General features: G+C 36.7%; 1 protein-coding gene across 10 annotated transcripts in view; it reads left to right on the forward strand.

Annotated features, from left to right (window-relative positions):
* THOC2 (THO complex subunit 2) overlaps positions 1–16546 on the forward strand; it is a 50587-nt gene extending 34041 nt beyond the window's left edge. For 2 of the 10 annotated variants that reach the window (XM_086850471.1, XM_086850475.1), the window contains 15 exons: positions 1370–1527; positions 2241–2369; positions 2866–2997; positions 3087–3271; positions 4004–4188; positions 4481–4586; positions 4956–5392; positions 6249–6307; positions 7746–7862; positions 11873–12010; positions 12358–12427; positions 12505–12662; positions 13335–13411; positions 13513–13560; positions 15694–16546. In XM_086850471.1, coding sequence (XP_086706597.1) covers positions 1370–1527; positions 2241–2369; positions 2866–2997; positions 3087–3271; positions 4004–4188; positions 4481–4586; positions 4956–5392; positions 6249–6307; positions 7746–7862; positions 11873–12010; positions 12358–12427; positions 12505–12662; positions 13335–13411; positions 13513–13540 — 1979 coding nt within the window. In that variant the 3' untranslated portion in view covers positions 13541–13560; positions 15694–16546. Of the gene's footprint in view, positions 1–1369; positions 1528–2240; positions 2370–2865; positions 2998–3086; positions 3272–4003; positions 4189–4480; positions 4587–4955; positions 5393–6248; positions 7131–7745; positions 7863–11872; positions 12011–12357; positions 12428–12504; positions 12663–13334; positions 13412–13512; positions 13561–15693 lie in introns of all 10 variants that reach the window. The other 8 variants (XR_015276412.1, XR_015276413.1, XR_015276414.1 and 5 more) reach the window with 8 other exon arrangements.
* Positions 16547–18365: the final 1819 nt, after the last annotated feature.

Raw genomic sequence — 18365 nt, forward strand, 5'->3', positions numbered from 1 at the left:
AAGTTTCCCAGAATTATATCCAGAGGCAAACTTACAGTTTCAGCAGTTTGCTCATTTAAATAAATAATCTGTAATTGTACTACATGAGAAAGTAGAACAGCACATCCACTGTAGTAGTGGGCTTTATTATAATAAAATAAATTATAATATTTTTCAATTATTTATATTTAATTATTTTTTTTTAAGACTGCTATCCTGTCTACAGACTTTTGATAGAGTGTTTGTACCCTTATGAATAGGTTAATTTTTGGTAGAGTAGACAGGTAGCTTTAGCAATCGGAGACTACTTATTCTGACTGGCCGTTCACTTGCTTTGTTTGTACACTTCTGAAACAACACATTGTCCTACGAACTGTGATTCCCTTGGTAGATTTTTCCTTTTTGTTAGTTATCAGATGTTTGTTATAAACATTGAGGGGTAGATACTAAAATTAAGCAAAGTCAGTATAAAGTTTTTAGTTAAGTAAAAGTTTGACAGTCCTTTCTTGAGCAAACTTTATTCTGTGAGCATTGCGAAATTGAAGCAAGCAAGCCCTGGGAATTATGAATTACTGTGGCCTGTGCAAAACCACCAGTGGTCCTTGTGAGGATCATGACTGTTCTTCCTTTGAAGGCATCCACTTAGTCTTTAATTCTGTACTTCCTCTGACCTTGCTTTCATGCTGTAAATTCCTCTCAGCTTGTTTTTATGTTCCTTATTGCCATGGGACCAGTTTGGCTATGTATTGAGCTGTTGAGTTTACCAACCTGTGCTTGATCAAACAGAAACAGGTAACTTGAACTTGATACAGTGCAGTTCTTTACTCAGTGGTAGAGCGAAACTTTCACCAAATGAGTGTGTATTGGGGTACTGGTTTACTGAAGGCTGTTCTTTAAGTTCCTCTATGTGTTTGATTAATTGGAAAAATGATTATTAATGGACTCTGTAGAGACAATATGTGCTTCAGTTTCGAAGGAAACCAAACTGAAAGTCAGCCCAGTGTAGAAAGATGAAAGAAAGTGTTCTAGGGAAATAGCAGGTGGCATTTGCTTTGCTGATGTACACAATTTGAGCAGGTGGAGAAGTTTACTGAAGCTTTCCCAGAACCTCTTTTTAGCTTTGTGTGAAAGAAGAATTTTACCAGTAAGATACAAGCATTTGCTACATCCACCGTGCTATACTATCTCCACCCTCAAACAGTTGCACTTATATTGACTTCTTCTGATCAGTGCCAAAGATATGTCTGAAATACAAGTAGCCAAATGTGCAAGGACCAGAATATGGATCTGTCATACTGAACTTCTTGGGAAGAGAGTAGTTGAATGAGAAGCCATTAATTTACTTAATTTTTCTTTTCTTTTTTCCCCTCTCAACTTTTGTTTTTTGAAGAATCTACCAAAAACGAGACTATCACCAAATTTTTACAGTTGTGTATATTTCCTCGATGCATTTTTTCGGCAATTGATGCAGTTTACTGTGCTCACTTTGTTGAACTGGTGCATCAGCAGAAAACACCCAATTTCTCCACACTTCTCTGCTATGACCGAGTAAGTAGCTAAACTGTGTGTATGTACATCATTACCACTATGAGCATCTCAAACTAGTGTCCCCCCTGCCTCCCAAAAGAGGTAAACAAGATCAGTTTGAAACTTGTGTTTCATTCTAGAATCTGTGACAATCAGAAGTTCACTTTTATATTTCAGATCTTATGACCAAAGTTTTCTTAAAGCTTGAGGGGTTTATTTTCAATAAATCTTGTTTGTATTTTACGCTAATGAGTCTGGAATTTCAGAGCAAAGTCATTAGCTGTCTTAGGAGTTGTTTTGAGGTTTTGTAACCTCTAAGTAATCAGTATTTCCACGGCCTGCTCTCATCTTCCCATTTTAGCTGTGTGTGCCATTTTCTTATTGTCCATCACCAGCAACAAAAAACTCTTTTGCATCAGCTTGGCTAGATGTTTGCTTATACCAGCTCAAATCATTATTAATTTGAAAATAAAACAATTACATCAGTGAAGACACTTGAACTGTTGAACAGTGTGTCAGCAGCAGCTGTATGCTTGGATTCTGGCTAAGTGTGAAGGATCAGCAGTTGGGAAAACAAACAATATTTTATAATTTTATATTTTATAAGAAGTCTCTGTTGTATTTGGAAACCAGCTTAATGGTGGTTTAGATGAGAGAAATGTATAATTTTTGCTAGGTTTTTTGCTTTTGTAATTCAGTAAGGTCATAGTAACGTTTTCTTGCTCTATTCACAGGTTTTCTCTGATATTATATATACAGTTGCAAGTTGCACGGAAAATGAAGCCAGTAGATACGGCAGGTTTTTATGCTGTATGCTGGAGACCGTGACCAGATGGCACAGTGACAGAGTCATATATGAAAAGGTATAGGAAACTACTAAAATAAGTTTGCTCATTAGAATACATGCTAACCATTTGTGTATTTCAGCCCAATAAAAATGGATTTAGTGAAACTGTTAGATTTAAAAACAATGCAATTGAATTTTTCTGATGGCATGATCATAAAATTGACTTGTATATGACTATAATTCATGTAGTTTTGATAGAAGTAATTTTGTATGGTGTTAAAAGATATATTTGCTAAAAAAACACTTCCATTTCTGATTTTCACATGGCTTACCTCGAAGATAATTTAGGGAGCATATGGAAACTCACTTTATACTCCTTGCACAAGCTAGTTAAATTTTGAATAATCTTTTCTCTCAGCCACTACTTAAATTTCAATTAAATTAGCTTCAAAAAAATGTGAGTCAAAAAAAAATGTGAAGTGTGATCATGTCTCATTCTTTAGAGCTTAGGTTTTAGAATTACTGGTTTTGTTTCCTGAAAAATAATTTTTTCCTATTTGATGTGCATGTAGGAATGTGGCAACTATCCAGGCTTCCTAACTATATTACGAGCAACTGGATTTGATGGTGGAAATAAGGCTGATCAATTGGATTATGAGAATTTTAGACACGTGGTACACAAGTGGCACTATAAATTAACTAAGGTAAATAGAGATGCCAAAAACCTTACATTTTTTGAATGCTTTAAAAAAAAACCAAAAAGCAACTTCATTAGATTTAATTTATGTTTTAGGCTTCTGTGCACTGTCTGGAAACAGGTGAATATACACATATCAGAAACATCCTGATTGTGCTGACCAAAATCCTTCCATGGTATCCAAAAGTCCTGAATCTGGGTCAAGCTTTGGAAAGAAGAGTACACAAGATATGTCAGGAAGAGAAAGAGAAGAGACCTGATCTATATGCATTGGCTATGGGGTAACAACAACTTATTTAAGAAAGTGGTTAAAAGTGGATCATGAAAGGCATCTAAAGACTCGGAACTGTTACAGTCCTAACATTTGATTTTTACCTTATCACAGAAGATTTCGCTATCCTGCATCTTGGTGCTGGCAGTGTGAATGAAAACATTCATTTTATGCTGGATGATCACTAATTTCCTTTACAAGACTCTAGTAAAACACTTAAAATAGTAAAGAGTTCTACTCAGAAGAGCATAGCATAATTTTAGAGAAATAATATAGCAGCAAGGAGATAGGAGGTATAGTAAAAGGAAGAATGCAAAGGGCTATTTCTGCAAGACTGGTTAGATATTGAAAGTGCATATGATTCTAAAATGCTTAGTTACATGTTACATCTTCCTGTGGTGAATGTGAAATCATCCTTGTATGCCTGAGGGGCAGTTCAGGTTGCCCGAACAGTTTGAAGTTTTGTCAGTAGTCAGTTTGTTCTGTGTGTTTGCCCAGGGTTGTGTGTGTGTGTGGTGGTGAGGAAGAGGGTGTGGAAGTAGGGCTGCTTCTTGTGTCTAGTGGGTTTGTTTGTTTTTCTTTTTCTTTTGAGCTCATCGATACAGGGGGAAGAAACTGCGTATCAGTTAGGAAAAACTGTGAAATAAATAACAGATGAACTGTTAGATTAGATCCACATTTAAGATTCAATCCATGTTTTGCTTTATGTTTGTGCATATTTAACAATCTGTGCGACTTGCAGCTATTCTGGACAATTGAAAAGTAGGAAGCCTTTCATGATACCTGAAAATGAGTTTCACCACAAAGACCCACCTGCCAGGAATGCTGTACCTGCAACAGTACAAAATGGGCCAGGTGGTGCTGGGATGCCTACGTCTCTCGCAATAAATACAGTTAGACTGGAAGAGGGCACTACTGAGGAGACTGGTAAATACACCTATGATTATTATATGTTTATTTTTTAGTAGAATTTTTTGGACATTACAGGCTTCTCTCAAAATTTGCCTCATTAAGCAAAAAAGAAAAAGTATAAATTTTATGCTAAAATAGCATCAGTGCGTGTTCTTTATTTTCACTTGGTTTTGGGAGAGAGTGATCTGTTGCCTATTTTACCTGTTGCTACACATGACCTGACATGAGTATGCTCAGGTACTTGTTGTATATTAACCAATAAGAGATTAATTACTTGAAATAGAGCTTTTCTCTTTCTTTTTTTAAGCAGATAAACTAAAGGAGAAGTCTCAGGGTGTGGTGAAAGTTATTAATAAAACTGTCAACGCTACACCGAAGGTGACAACAAGCAACGGAAACAGTGCATCTAATAGGTGAGAAAACCTATTCTTATACATTCTCTATTTTCTTCCTTCCAAGCCATAGAAATACACTTGAAAATTACCTGCCTTTTATTTTTACTTCGGGGTTCTGTGTAAATAGTTTCCATTTCTTTAAAGTTTAAAAAAATGACATTTCTTTCAAAATACACCGTTTTACTGGTAAATGCATTTCATTTTAGTTACAAAGGACAAATAAGAACATTTGCTTGTTGTTGTTCTGATAAAGAAACAGCAAGTCTGAAATCTTACAGTGTCTGCTCCAGGAAAATTCTGTCAAACATTCAGAAGTGAAACTTCTGTTATAAAGCTAGAGCTTTATGTTTCTGTATATGCTAATTGGCCATTTTATTTTTGATGCAGCAAAATTATTAAAGAGAAAGATGATAAAGAAAAAAGTGGGAAGGAAAAAGATAAAGAAAAAAAAGACAAGACTCCAGCTGCCACTCCGGAGATGAAGGCACTTGGGAAAGATGGGAAAGATAAACCGAAGGAAGAACGGGCAAACAAAGATGAGAAAGCAAGAGAGATCAAGGAGAAAACGCCAAAATCTGACAAAGAAAAGGAAAAAGTGAAGAAAGAAGAAAAAGCTTCAAAAGAAGAAAAGTCCAAGATGGTTGTTACCATCATTGAGTCAAAGTCAACTGCAGAAAAGGAGAGAGAAAAGGAGCCATCCAGAGAAAGAGATCTAGCAAAGGAAATGAAATCCAAGGAAAATGCTAAAGGAGGAGAAAAGGTGCCAGTAGCTGGGTCCTTGAAGTCACCTGTTCCCAGATCAGAAACATCAGAATCTGAAAGGGGTAAGTTTGAATATTTCGTTTCTGTTCTTGTCTAGAAAAATAGAATGTATCACTTGAAAATCACTGAGTGTCAAAACATGACAGAGAAGTTGAGAGAGAATCTCTACATAATAAGTGAGATGTTGACTAGCTTTTCAATACAGTTACTATTTAAAGGAGGTGGTCAGAATATCTCCAAAAGGCAAACTATGTGAATGTGTGAACTTGACACATCTCCAGTGAATGCTTGTTCTCACAAACCCTGCCATTTTTAAAATGTAAGTCTAAATGGTCTTTTATTATAATGTATAACTTTGACCATGCAAGTTTTGCAAAAGTATAATGAAAAAACTTTGTGCGTTCTTTGAGAGCTTCATGACAACCTTTGAATTAGAAGAAAACAGGGAAAATGAAAGATATAGGCTTTTGCATCCATAAGAAGGATGCAGGACACTTTATCAGTCCCTTCTTATATTAAGGGTTAGCAAATCCTTATGTTATTACCTGAGGCTGATGTTGAGTTTTATATTTGTGTTGCTTAAGGCAAAACCACATAAGGGAGGGCTATAGTGTTTTCCATTGGGTCACCTGTTCAGGGTCTTCATAGCAATTCTGAAATTCAGATACTGACTTCCATTAAATAGAAGTTTGGAGTGAGCATAATTTTGCAGCAGTTTGTTCACAGTACACTTCTGCTGCAAACTTTCATAAAGATGGTCGAGGTATGCTGCTAACTTTAGATAGCTTAAGGAAAATGAAATTCACACAGCAGTAAGAAATCTAGCTGTAATTATGTTGGTACTTCAGAAAGTGATATTATTTGATTCTCCTCTTTGAAATGTGTTTTAATAATGCCATTGTTCTGTTCTTTCCTCAGAACAAAAACGACGCAAAGTTGATACACATTCTTCTCCATCACATTCCTCAACAGTAAAGGTTAGTATAGCCTGAGGAAGGCAGCACCCATGTTAGGCTCACAAGTTTGGGATGCCAGTATTCGACTTCCTTCAAGTTTTGTGCCAAGTATATCACTGGAACCACTGGAGGTTTTATGTTGCATTAGAAAATGCATTCCTTTTCTTTATTGGCGGACTGTCTTTTTTTCTATAAAAATATTTTTTAATTAACCAAAATAATGCTTCAAGGACCTAGCACAAATTTTGTAAAATAGTGTTTGGAAATTTCAAGAGAATTTTTACACAGAAGTGCCTCATTGCTTTAAGCAGTCAGTTTTTTTGGAGTGCAATGGTAGCTACAAGCAAATGAGTCTTTGCAACAGAGTGGAGCATATTTTTCTGCACTTCTTTGAAGAATCTGTAGCACTGAAGATTCCTGGATGATACGGGATGTACGATACCTCTGAATTCATCAGGCTTCTTGATGAGCATCATACCGATATGTGCCTTCTAAGGAGGAGTCTTGAAAGGAGTTCCATTTTAAAGTCTCCTTGGTGATCAGTTCTCCTGTAGTTGTGTATATTCAGTGCGCATGCAGCTTCTGTTGTACCTTCCCTTCGAGGTTTGTTTATTTCCAATGGGTTCCCACCGTGTTGAGCCCTGCGTTACGATAAAACCAGATGTGGCCACCAAGCCTCCTATCCAGCAAAGAGAAACCCCAAGCACTCAAGCGCAGCACAAAACCATGGGCGTAGCCTACTTGAAGACTCAGGGTAGCCATTCCTTGCTCCATATTTATATTTTTCTAAACCATCTATGTTCATGGAATCTTTGAATTTGCAGTACGTTGAACATTTAAAACTGTAAGTTACCAATACTTCATCAAGAGCACTGTGATGGATTATGTGGGTCTTTAAACTTCATCATCTTACCAACTTTAGAACAAGCTCTTCTCTTTTTTCTGTTTTTTTCAAAGTACATCTTTTTCTATGTAAGACAGAAAAAAATCTTTTGTTTACTGGAAAGATTTAATTTAGTTTTGAAGAACTCAAATAGGTTTTACTAGTTTTGAGGAAAAAGGTGACAGTGATAAGTACTCAGTGATGCAGTTTTTTATAAATTGCAATATAAGGTCATTCTAGAGTAACTTCTACCACATTTAAATGAAAGTGGAGAAGATACAGGTTCAAAAGTATTTTAAACCTGTTTCACCTCTTGTTCAGCCATATTTAGAGTTAAGACTACTTTTTCTTTATATATTTGTCTAGGCAGGAGAGTGTGTTTCACTGCTTTAGGAAGAATTAGATATAAACTTAATTTTGTAGTTTATTTAATAGCAGAGTCTAGAGAATAGATAATGACTGTCTTTTTTCACCCCCTACTTTCTTTTTAAAAAGTTTTTCAGTTTCTAGCTTTATTCAGAGTACGGTATTAACATAAGATTTATTCCAGAAGCAGTAGCTGTTTTTTGTTTCAAGGGCATGGCGGTGCTTCCCAAAGTCCCTCTGGTTTCTGAAAACTATTCCAGCTCACGTATCATCTCCGTTCATTTTCTACAGGACAACCTCAACGAACTCAAGGACTCTTCAGCAAAGGTTTGAATCTTTTAGAAACCAGCCAAGTTTATTTTCATGTTTTGTTACAGAGAGAAGTTAACTTTCGCTCTAGCGGCAAGCTCCCATTGGAAATTCAAGTACCATTCCTGGAAATACTAGCATAGTAATAGAGGGATGAGGTTTTTTTGGTCCTGGTGTCTAAATCCTCTGTACAGGAGACATGGTTGATAATGCAGAAGCAACATTACAAAAATCCCCTGAATTTACCTTTCTGTCAATATTTTGAAGGGATGTGGTATGTCAGTGTCTCTTCCATTCCCCTTTAAAACGTGTGAATACACAGTAATATCCTTATGATTAAGCCATTTGTTTGGTTTAAAAGCTAATAGAACAGCTAAAATAGTTCTCAGAATTATTTGAGGGGTTTTGAATATACCAGTTAAAGAACAGTAGTTAGTTAAAGAGTATTTGAGACATCTCTGAAATATTGATACGCTTTCCTCTTACAACTGTATTCATGTTCTATGAATAGTACTAGTGCTATAATATTGTGTTTCTAAGCATCAGAGACAGCCTCCTGAATTATCATCTTTGTTTATTTACTTCCTGTAAATACACTTCAGTGTCAGTATCTTAGGAGAAGGGATACTAAAGAATGCTCTCAGGAGTTCATAGAATCAGAATCCCAGGTTGGAAGGGACTTCAAGGTTCAGCTGGTCCAGCCTTTTTGGCAAAAATGTGGTATAGGCAAGATGGCCCAGCACCCTCTCTAGCCAGCTCTTCCAAATGTCCAGTGTTGGGGAATCCATCACTTCCCTGAGGAGATACTCCAGTGACTGATCATTCTTGGTGTGAAGTGTTTTCCTCTTGTTTCCAAGTAGAATCTTCCCAGGAGTAATTTATATCCATTACCCATTATTTTTCTGTGTGACTCTCTGTTAAAAGGGCATCTCCCCTGGTAGCCACCCAGTGCTAAGGTCTCCCCCAAGTCTCCTCTTCTCATGGCTGATTATAACCTGTTCACCCTGCCTTCCCTCTCATGTCAGGCCTCCCAAGCCTTGGATCAGCCTTTGTGGCCCTTCTGCACTATCTCTGGCCTGTCCACTTCCTTTTTGTATAGTAGGGACCAAAACCGAGTGCAGTGTTCTGGGTGTGGCCTAACAAGCATGGGGAACATTGTAATTTAGGCAGATTCTGTAACTATTTTGTTGCTTTTTTAAAACTCAAGCACATTGTAACTGTTGCACAGTAACCTTCAGCCGCTCCTCACCTGCTGTCAGATCAGGGGATCTATCTGACTGACAGGAAATTGATCAAATCTTCTAAAGTTGCTGTTAAGGTTTTTGATTACACAGTCAGTACCACATGCAGTACCTAAACTGCACAAAAGTTTATCAGTTGGAAAATGCTGACCATTTGGACTTTTTGGATACTTTTTGGGTTTACCTAGGATTATTTATATTCACTTAATTTACAAATGTGTTAGTGATTTCCATTTTCTGTTCTGTATTTACACTATTGTTTTAGTTGTAGTTATCTTTATGCAAAGTGTTTAGAACACTTTGTATGTTTTTAATCAAAATAGCTGTGATTCTGTAATGTACACTTGCTGGTGGATTTTTTTTTTTAATTGAATTTTTCCAATATCAACTGTATCTTATTATAGGGAGAGTGTATACAGGAAACATCTTTTAGTCTTGCCATTGATGAAACTACAGTGTCTGTAGGTTGAATCTAGATACTTTTATAAATCACCGTCATATCTTGTATATTTAATTTTTTTAAATTTGGAAACTGTAGTATTTGTCATATAGCTACCTTTGCCTGAAGGGTTGTATATGGGAGTCTGTAAAATCTCCCTTTTCCCATCCTTATGGTATGAGTCAAAATTTAGCTGGTTAATTGAAATGTTGCTTACATTTTCATTACTTTAACTAAAGTTTTATTTAAAAATATTTATTTTACTTATTAGCACATGGATTTAATTAAGGACACAGTGGAAGTCTTTGTAATTAAATTAACAGCAAACAGCTTTATTTTTCTAGTTAATTTGAAAAGTTATGTTTTAGAATTAACTGTAATGTGTTTGTGTAGACTTAGCTGGAAGTGTACTGCAGTTGTGTGACCTTTTAATGGATTTATTCTTTAGGTATTTGGGGAATGGGGGGTCTCCAACCCGTTCCTTCCTTTTCTAAATGTTCTTTTCTAATCTTTCTCACTTAATGAACTAATCTTCACTCTTCAGTGCCGTTCTAACAGACTTAAAGCACTTCATGACAGTGTTCCCTGTACATGGTGTAAGACAAGTTAAATGTTCTTTACTTCCATGTACTTATTTGAGGAAGGGATGGGATATTCAGAAGCCTGTAAGTTTTATGAGTTCGGCTTCTACTGAAAGTTTAAAGTCTAGTGTTGTTGTCTGCTTACAGATTTTCTTTATTCCTGACTTGACTCAGTTTCTGGAGCCAGACAATGAAAATATTGCAGGTTATAAAATAAATGGTGCCAGACTTGAGTTAGGCTTTTTCCTTGCTTTGGCATTTGTCCACAGTGAAGCACCCAAAATTTGATGTGTCATCAGTTGGCAGCATTTCTAGAAGCAAGCTGATAAAGTCTTTTTAGTAAAGGTGGAGAATGGAGGTAGTTTTCCAAAACTCTGAATTGGAATGGTAGAGGAGCAGTGGAATCTGTCATGAATAGCCATGAGAACACAAGAAATGGAATAGGAGAAAGCAGAAAAGTTTGCTTTCTCCTGTGGAAAGCAGCTCTAGGAGACAGCTGAATGGGACTGTTTAGAAAAACATTTGTATGTCATTGTTAGCAAAGAAGAGAGCAGGGATAAATTTACTTGTGGAATGGTGTGGTAGGAAATGGAACGAGAAAAGAGGAGTGAGGGAAAAGAGCAAAAAGAAATACCTAGTGAAAAAAGTATTGAAGGTTCAGTATCTCTTGTAGGATAATAAAATTCCAGTGATGTAGTAAAAGGCAAGAGACCTAAATTTGGTCGGTGTGACTTCTAGCATAGGATCACTAACATCAGGTTTTGGTAAGTTAAACATTTACTGAAACTGGGGAAGGACAGAACTGCTTTAATTTTGAAAGTTGTTTGAAACACTAATTGGTTTGCTTCAAGTGATAGATTGATTGTTTTAAACTAATCTTCCACTTACCTTTTTATTGGTGTCCTTTTAAGTAAGGTGTCTCTCAAAAAAGAAATACAGAGAACATTTTAATAAAGATATTTTAGTCCCCAAATGAAATTGTTAACTTGTGGAACTGGGGAAAGATTGAAATATACTGATTTAAATTTGTGTGCTGGTGTAATTTAAATACCGAGGGAAATGGTTTTAATTTAAAATATGCTCTTAATATTTCTTAGATCTAACTGTATAATTGTTTTAAAAAAGACAGATATAATTACTGAAATGTATCCATAGTTATATAACACATGCGCTGCCTGTTTTATGGAGCTTACCAGAATTGGTTAGAAGAGATAGTGGAATAACAACCTAGAACACATTACAGAAAAAAACAATTCTTTTCTATGTTCAGCTGTTTTTCTCATTTGAAGGTTAGAAATTAGATTAAAAGACATTATTCAAAGTATTGTCTTAAATACTTCGTTGATAAAGGTTATTCTTTAAAAAGAAATTATAGGTTGTTTGAACAGCTGATTCCATTCCTTTGTTCCAGGCAAGATTGTAGGTATTATTATTGCAGGTGTTACTGAGTCCAGTAACCTTCATATCCTGTTTTTGTAGCCCCATGTCTGATTTGTCTTCATGCATCCAACAGTCATGGTGAAGAGTGTTGTGTGTATTTAATATAAATGTTTCAGTTAAGAGAAAATATTCTTGAACTGAGTAAATAAGCTGTAGGTTAAATTATAGATTACGAGTTCGAACATGTCTTCAATCACTCTTGGTTTTGCTAATAAAGTATTTATGTTTAATATTTGAGCTAGATCTGATATGTTAAAATAAAACTTTTTTTATTTACACGTCTAAGAATACATCTTAATATTTGGTGATGTTGCCTTAATTTAACAGCACTACATAAACCACACTACTCCAACACTGTCCAAGAGTAAGGAGAGAGAAGTGGAGAAGAAAGATTTGGACAAGTCAAGGGAAAGATCCAGAGAGAGAGAGAAGAAAGATGAAAAGGACAGGAAAGATCGAAAAAGGGTTGGTGACATTTTTAATGAACTAGTTTAGACAGTTGGTATGTGCTTGGAAAACTTTCTGTTCCAAGGCATTCCAGTAATAATTGGCTGTACAGCCCATCTGAGCAGAAGTTTTCTGTATGTGAGGTGGCTTTTTTGTTTTGTTACTCTTTCAAAGGTCGGTTTGCAGTAATATATTCAAACCTCTTCTCCCTCAAACCGATCTCCAGAAACTTCACATGAGATGTAACACCTCAGTTACATTCTAAGGATTCAAAAATTACTACTCCAAAATAAGAATACAAGCAGGTGCTACTTCAGGGGTGTGTTTTAGTCTGCTAACATCTGCGTAATTGTATTTGGTGCCAGGATCATTCAAACAGTGACCGAGAGGTACCGCAGGATTCAACTAAAAGACGCAAAGAGGAAAATGGCACAAGTATGTATTTTACTTTTTTGTGTGTGTTTGTCTGGCTTTTACTTGTTGTGAATTACAACTTTCTGTTCTGTTTTTAGCTGGTTCTTCAAAACACAGCAAGAGTGAAAGTCCTTCTGATTCCCCTCGATTAAATGAAAAAGAGAAGGAGAAAAACAAATCAAAATCTTCGGGAAAAGACAAAGGTGACTCAATCAAGGCAGAAAAGATGGAGAAGAGCTCCTCTGGCAGCAAAAAGGTAAAATAAGCTAATTAAATTAATTAATTTAATTTAATTAAAATAAGCTCTTGTTTATTTGTTGTTGTTGCTGACAGAGCAAGCTGATATTATTTTTCTAAAATTTATTGCTGCTTTATAGCCTAAATTAGAAGGATGTGCTGCGAATGTGAAGAAAATGCTTCTGAAACTTCTGGTATCTTCTGGCTTAAAATATCTCATCAGTCATTCTTGGCAGGAGGAGGCTAGTTTGAAGGACTAGTTCATTTTGGCAGTAGCCAGGAAAATTCAGAACTTATACATTAGGTTCTGAATAATCTAAAATATTTACAGACTGCTTTGGTAAGCAAGTAGATGAAAAGAGGCTTAACGTACATATGAACTAGTCTGCAATTCAGATTTCCATGAGCATGTGTCAGCACAGCTTCTTCTGGTGAAAGCAGAGGTATGTTGCAGTTATATTAGTGTTCACCAAACATTGGCTTCCAATTGCAGCTCTGCTGCTGGTACTTGTCAGAGAACTGGATGAGAAAGATAAAATAATCTCAGAAATCATAAAAGCTGAGTACTGTCATTTTGAGTGATGATTTTTTTTAAGCTATGTCCAATTATAATGTTAATGTTACAGTCCTCCTAAATGTCCTGTACAATAGGTACCATAATAAGCTATTTCCCATATGTGTATTTTTAAAGGAATCAAGACATGATAAAGAAAAAACAGAGAAGAAAGAAAAACGAGACAGTACTGGGGGGAAAGAAGAAAAGAAACAATATCCTTTTGAACACTGATATTTCAATAAATTTCCACAAATGAGCTTCCCTTTTTTATATGTAGCAAAATATGTGTCTTTTTCCTTAACACTGCATTTACTCATAAATCTTCAGACAAGCATAGATAATGAAGATTCTTTCAGGCAAGGTAAAAATGTTTCTTACTTAATTTGTTTGATTTGGTATCTCCTGTGGGTCCTGTTGACTGGTAATGGATATACAGACAAACCAGCCTGAAGTCACTCAGGGTGACAGGGTGGTGTTTTGGGGGTTTTTGGTTGTTTTGTGGGGATTTTTTTTTTTTTTTTTTTTTTTATTGATGATATTTCATATTTGGGCATTTTATAGGTGTGTGTGGTTTTGGGTGGGTTAGATTTGTTTTAATATTACTATTATTATTTTTATAATACTTTTATTATTTGTAATTTTTTATTACTACCCCTGGGGAAAAATATTTCCTCATCATCATCACAGAGATTATGTAGATGCTCAGATTTTTTTTGGGGGGGAAAAAAAAGATGTCAGCAGTGCTTGGTGGAGTTGCATCTTTCTTATTTTTTCCAAGAAAAGTTGTCATACAAAAGTAGAGGTGGATTCATGTCACTCTGTTAGTCATAACTCTTGATAATCTAAGTGTTACTTAACAATGTCTTGCCTAATATAAAACTTGAGTTTTGTATCTTCTTCAACAAAAGCAGTTGCTTTTAAACCACAGTGCTGCATGGGGCAGTTGATCAGCTCAGTGCCTCTGCATAATCTTTCATCTGGTCTGATTTGAGGAGGAAGAAGATAAAGGGAAACTTTGGCATGGAAACATGGACTATTTAAAAAAAGAGAAGGAAGTTTAGGGTATTTTGAGTAACCTTTATTCAGACTGGATCTTCTGGAAAAGTAGCTTGTTCTTTGAAGTTGATGAGGCTCTAAATGGTTTGGGGTTTTTTTCAGACATGCAGCTATGTGGACATTTAAATTTTGTTTTATGGTTATGAGGGTGGGAGCTTTTTCTCCTCTACACTGAGCCATTTTAAGAGTCTTGAAATGTTTTGTTTTCAGTTATTTGAGAAGTGTCCCAGTGAACTTAAATTACTTCATCTGATCTATCCAACTTTAGTCACAGAGCGCTCTATTATCTTTATACATAAGGCAGTGTACATTACATTTACATTTTAAGGAAGAAAAAAAAGAAAAAACAAAATCCGAATATCTGAGAAAAGTTTCCACTCGTGACCTCAGAGCAAAGGGGGCTGATTTCAAAAAGGATCTTGTGTTCCATTTGGTGTTAGGGCTCATTCAGCCATGGCAGCTGAGGGCACATAAGTGAAGGGGTTTGGGTAACAAAGCTTATGCTGGTACTAGGTGCTCTTTGGTGGTAAAAAGATGTGAGTTCAGGTTATTGCTTCTTAGTACTTATTTCTTTTTAACTTCTTGAAATAATGAAAGATACTTCTGTGAATAGTTCCCAAACTGAAAATTACAAGCATTCTCTGCAAAGAACTTGCTGGAATTTTCTTGACTCTTTGTCCTTCATAGCTGTTATTGTCTGATCACTGTAGAGGAATCCCAGCTTTTGCCCTATTCTTTTAAATGCTACTTGGGAACAAAAGAAAAAAGGCAGTCTTGGTAGATCAAGTTCACTACTGAGCACTTACAGCTTCTTGAATAATAAAGTATAAAGTTTTGTCTTTGACTAGCAATTCAATGTAAAATGAGGATTGTCATTAGTTAAAAAAGCACAACTGTGTTCTGCTGGCTGTAAGTAGCAAGTGCTCAGGTAAATGTCAGTTGTACTGTGGAATTCACATCCAGCTGTGTAATGTGCTAAACTGGAGCTTTTGGCCTGGAACACTGACAGTACCCCACTGTGTGCATAGTGAAGTATGAAAAAGTGCTTTGTATAGCAACGCAGTTGTGGAATCTCATCCTGTGCTCCTGTTAAATCTTTGGTATTGTTCTTCCAAATGTACAGTGTCTGATTGACTGCGTTTATTTCTTGCCTAGTTTAGAGACAGTAAGATTTTGAAAGGGTTGCACTTCTAAAGGAGTTTATATCCTCACAAATGACTGTTTCCTATTTGTATGTTTAAGTTAGCGTTCACTACTTACAGTGCAGTGGTCAGAGTTATGTAGTTCTTGCTGTGCAATAAGCTAGAGTTAGGGAATGATAAAAATGATTTTATTTCCCCCCCTCTTTCTTTGAGCTGTGAATGGAATAAAATGTGAAGTTGTGAGATCAGTGTTCATTTGAACATCTAATTCTAATTATGTACACCTTTTGTTGCAGGTGACATTGAAATCGGAAGATATCCAGCTGTGACCAGAAATGTATTTTCCAGAGTATAGATTGCACAGAAAATTGTGAATGAAGAGGACCCATCTGCATCTCCTTAAATTATTCAATTCTCTGCTTTATTTCCCCATGCTAAGGACTTAATTGTTAAGTTGTACATTACTGTATTTTTAACTTGTTGCTTAGTTTCTTATACATTTATTTTCAGTACCTGGCTGAAAGTGTTACCTATTCCATATTTTAGCACAATGTGCTGCAAACAAACAGTTGCCATAGTGCAAATGAGGTTTCATGTGTACATAGTTCCACTTTAGTTTGTCGAAAATACTGCCTGAGTTTAGTAATTCTTTCAATTTGAAATTGCATTCTTTTAGATGTTTGAAAACCACAAATAAACAGTTATTGAACCTTTTTGGATTTACCTCATTTAAACTCAGTTTTTATTTATTACTTGGCCTGTTTTTAATATCGGTAACTAAAAAAAAAAAAAGTTAAGTGGGAGCACTGTTTTCATGCAATGCTTAGGGATTATTTGTATATTGTGTATAACGTTGACTTGTTTAAAAAAACAACGAATGAACCCTGTCCCATCCCAATCTAAACCTGTGCTCAGTTGTCCCGTCACACCTTTTGTTTGTCATGTTGTTTTTAGATTGATTGGAAATGCTCTCTTCAAAACTGAAATAAATTAAGTTTCAGTTACAGCTACAGGAGCTTTCTATTGCTGAACTTTAGTCTGAAAATTTCACAATGACATTTTTAAAAAAAAAAAAATTTTTTATCTGCTAAATTCTACCAGTGTAACCTTTTTTCTAAATAAACGATAGTTTTCTCAATGGGTCGTAAATCATTCTCTGTGTGGTCACTTTATTACTTCTGTGGGTTGTCATGAAAAATGGGTGTTGGAATCATGGTGGGGGTGGTTTCTGTCTTTGCTGAGGAGCCCTCTGTACCTGCCTTGTTTTAGATGCCAAGGGCTGGTTACAGAGTGTGGTGCCTGCTGTGCAGTGACAGATGTGCTGCCCTTCTCCAGCAGTTTCCAGGAGCTTGGGGTTTGCCTACCTGCATTCAATGAGCTTCTTTTGAGCCATTTGTCCCTTGTCCAAATGCCATTAAAATCTTGGTTTTGTATCAAATATTAATACTATTAAACACAGGGACTTGTCTCTTATATATTTGGGGGTTTTCGTTTGTTGGGGTTTTCGTAAGATTTTTTTTTAATACAATATAAAGGGAATTTTGATCAAAACCTGAGCATCCTTGGTGCTGTATGCTTTCAGTAACCTGGGATTTGGAACAGAAGCATGTTGTCTTGATGCATGTATTCGAAATACTAAATATTAAGAAATTGTAGTACATCTGGACTTAGTCAGTAAAACTCCCCTGATTAGCTTTTTTTTGATTACTAAGTGAATCATAGAAGATTACAAATCCTGGCCCTGCAGTGGAAGAAAGACAGACAAATTGGGAAGAGAATTGGGTAAGAGTTATCCAGCTAATTAGAGATGAGAAAGAATTACTAGAAAGAAGACTAACTATGCTAAATACTCAGGTCTTTTTAATGAACTCATTAGGGCAGTATAAAATGAAACACTTGTGTATCAAAGTCACTCCAGTCCTTGGGCTTTACTGGAATGCGAATGAGGCGAGGCTTTGTGCAGGGCTGCAGCCACCAGCCTCCCCTGGGCTCAGAGCTGCCACACCACGGTGGGTGAAGAAGGCCACCATGGAGGTTTCTGTATACAGTGTAATCTCCAAAAACCAGGAGACCACCTGTCATCCCAGACACTGGCAGGAAAGTTGAAACAATAATTTAGAATTCAGCTTGGAGGAAGTGTGGACCCGCTCCTGGCAGGATGGTTTGTCCTCACCTGTGATACCGTGATGACAGGAGCAGTGGTGTTTACACATCCCTGGAAGCAGCAGTGAGGAGAAGGGATGTGGGATGTTACACTGACCCTATCATGGGTTTGGCAAGTGCAAACACACCCCCAGCAAACTGCAGCAGTCAAAAGAGAGTGATTAAACTTTGTGAAAGCATTTTGTGTTGTGGTTGGAATAACTTGGATGTGCTCTGCAATATCCTCATTTCCTGAGAGGAACCACAGGAACAGTTTCTGGCCAAGTTCATGCCTGTTGGGAGGGTTTCCTTCCCCAGACACATTGCAAAATACAGCTGGTCCTTCTGAGCTTTCTCCCTTATGTGGTTGTCTGCAGGGACTCAGGTGCATTTGTGGAGACAGCAGTGAGGGTTTGGTGGTGGGAGTTGTATACAGGGTACAGCCAAGGGGAATCAGTGAGTCCCAGAGGGCTGGAGAAAACATGGAGCTGGCCAGGTTGTGGCTGTAAAGTTTCTGAAGGGTTGATCAGGCATTGGAACAAGCTGTCCAGGGCAGTGGTGAAACCACCATCCCTGGAAGTGTTCAAAAGGTGTGTGACTGTGACACTTAGGGCCATGGATTAGTGGTGATCATGGCAGCGCTGGGTTAAGGGTTGAACTCAATGGGTAAGTCTTTCCCAGTTTTTATGATTTTAGATGATTGTGGGGAAGAACATACAGGGCAGGGAGTGTGGCAAGCAGCCCCGCCCTGCTGCAGGGACCAAGCGGTCCTGGCCCATGGTCCTGGGGGAAAAACCAGTACCCAGAACCCATTAATTAAGCACTA

The sequence above is a fragment of the Cyanistes caeruleus genome, chromosome 14 (assembly GCF_971803275.1).
Source record: "Cyanistes caeruleus chromosome 14, bCyaCae1.hap1.1, whole genome shotgun sequence".
NCBI classification, from domain to species: domain Eukaryota; kingdom Metazoa; phylum Chordata; class Aves; order Passeriformes; family Paridae; genus Cyanistes; species Cyanistes caeruleus.